Genomic DNA, 1,883 nt, shown 5'->3' with positions numbered 1-1,883 from the left:
CAGCCAATGATCCAATCCCCGAATATGTCGGGAACTGGGCAGCAACAGTGGACGGTGATAATGCACGATGGTCTCGTCCTCAACGAGACATCCAGCATCCTCGACAATCAGCTCCCGCTGAGAACAGTCGCATCATTCCTCGTCGAACTAATCCGGCTCCTCAACGACCTAATCAGGATCGTAAAGATGCTCCACGAGGAGCGACTAGTGGCTCTACTCGTCAAGCGACGAGTACGGACTCATGTTTCCGCTGTGGTCAGAAAGGACACTTCAGCAAGGATTGCCCTACTCGACCAAAAGAGCGTATGAGAGCCATGGATGACGATCAGGGCGAAGACGTTGCAGAGACCGTCCAACCTGACATAGAAGATGAGTATGGAGCACCGGAAGGTGATGGGTTAGCTGAACCTCTCGAGGAGGATGAGTACGACCTCTATAATCAGGGATATGATGGTGACCAATATGACGACGGAGAGCCTGACTCTGACGACAGAATTGGGCTCATGCACTATGAAGATGATGAGGCCAATATCGCCGACTTTATACTATCGGATGATGGCGAAAGCCCTCATGAGTATCTTACCGCTATCCGTGATCTATCAGCTGAGGAGATATTATCATCGGGTCATGATGCATGGGCAGATCACCATCCTGAGTTATCTACTCAAGAAGTCGGACCTAGTACCTCGGACTCGGATGGCGAGACAGCGCATTCAGTATTAGTTGGAAATGATCCATCGTTCAACGAATATGAGATGTCGGTTGGTCCAGTGCCACCTCTGGTTAGTGATCTTCAGCGCCGAATAGATGACCTCGAGTTTGAGAACCAGTTACTACGGGAATCTAATGAAGCACTTGGTCGGGAGAATGATCAACTGACCATGGATAACCGTGCACTGCTGCAGAAACTCGGGATATGTGATGCCCTTAAAGACGATATCTTGAGGTTACGAGCACGCATCCAGGAGTTCGAATCCCAGGATCTTCCGCCGTATATCCTGGCCATTAAGGAAGTTAAGACACCTACAACTTCGGTGATCACTACCCCCGTCGATGGCGACTTAGTGCCAGTACGTAGCCGATTGGTATTACGTGACACGCCAGGCAATCGCCCAACACGAACGAACTCAGAACGCCAATGCATGACTGGCTACATTCGCATCAATGGTATATTGGCCCATACATTGTTTGATTCGGGCAGCACGCTTGACTGCATTAGCCCGGACTTCGCGCGTATTGCGAATATCACCTATTTTGAGCTGAATAACCCCACATCCCTTCAGCTTGGCACTGTGGGTAGTCGCTCAAAGGTCAACTATGGTGCTCATTTGAAGCTCTCGATTGGCGGTCATTCCATTGATCACTATTTTGATGTGGCTAATATCGACCGCTATGATATAGTAATCGGCACACCGTTTTTGCGCGCAAGCCAAACGATTATGAACTTCAAGGATAATACGTTATCGGTATTCGGGAAGATCATTCCCTCACCTCCAAAGGGGGAGGGACAGGTGCATACGAATCGTATAAAGAGCAGGAAGCCTGCCAAGACGGATCAATCCCATAAACCAGAATGAATCCCTGGCGCGGCGACGGTCACGCCGCGGCCAAAACGGCGAGTAACTATTGAGGAAGTGCCAGATGAGGAATTCACAAGGCCTCGTCAGTACTCGTCTGGACCATTACTGGAATTAGTTGAGGATGACTTAAATCAACCAAAGACTAATGATTCGTTATACGGTAATCAACCTGGTATCGGTAATACTAAAGGACCTATCAATGACAAATCTCAGCCTAAGGACCCTCCTACACCAGACGCAGAGACTCAGACAACTCGTCGGAGGGTCCCAGTCAAGCAATCCAGCGAACGGATGGGCGACGTG

The 1,883-nt window shown here is 49.6% G+C and overlaps 1 protein-coding gene across 1 annotated transcript; it reads left to right on the top strand.

Annotated features, from left to right (window-relative positions):
* Positions 1–1,184: 1,184 nt before the first annotated feature.
* GLOTRDRAFT_16471 (uncharacterized protein) lies at positions 1,185–1,481 on the top strand (the record flags this gene model as incomplete). Its single annotated transcript, XM_007873598.1, has 1 exon — positions 1,185–1,481. A coding segment is annotated over one exon (297 nt), but the record flags the coding sequence as incomplete, so codon positions are not given.
* Between the last annotated feature and the right edge of the window lie 402 nt (positions 1,482–1,883).

This window comes from Gloeophyllum trabeum, assembly GCF_000344685.1.
Source record: "Gloeophyllum trabeum ATCC 11539 unplaced genomic scaffold GLOTRscaffold_00370, whole genome shotgun sequence".
Taxonomy (NCBI): domain Eukaryota; kingdom Fungi; phylum Basidiomycota; class Agaricomycetes; order Gloeophyllales; family Gloeophyllaceae; genus Gloeophyllum; species Gloeophyllum trabeum.
The sequence above is the reverse complement of the archived record's forward strand: the minus strand, read 5'-3'. Positions and strand labels throughout refer to the sequence as shown.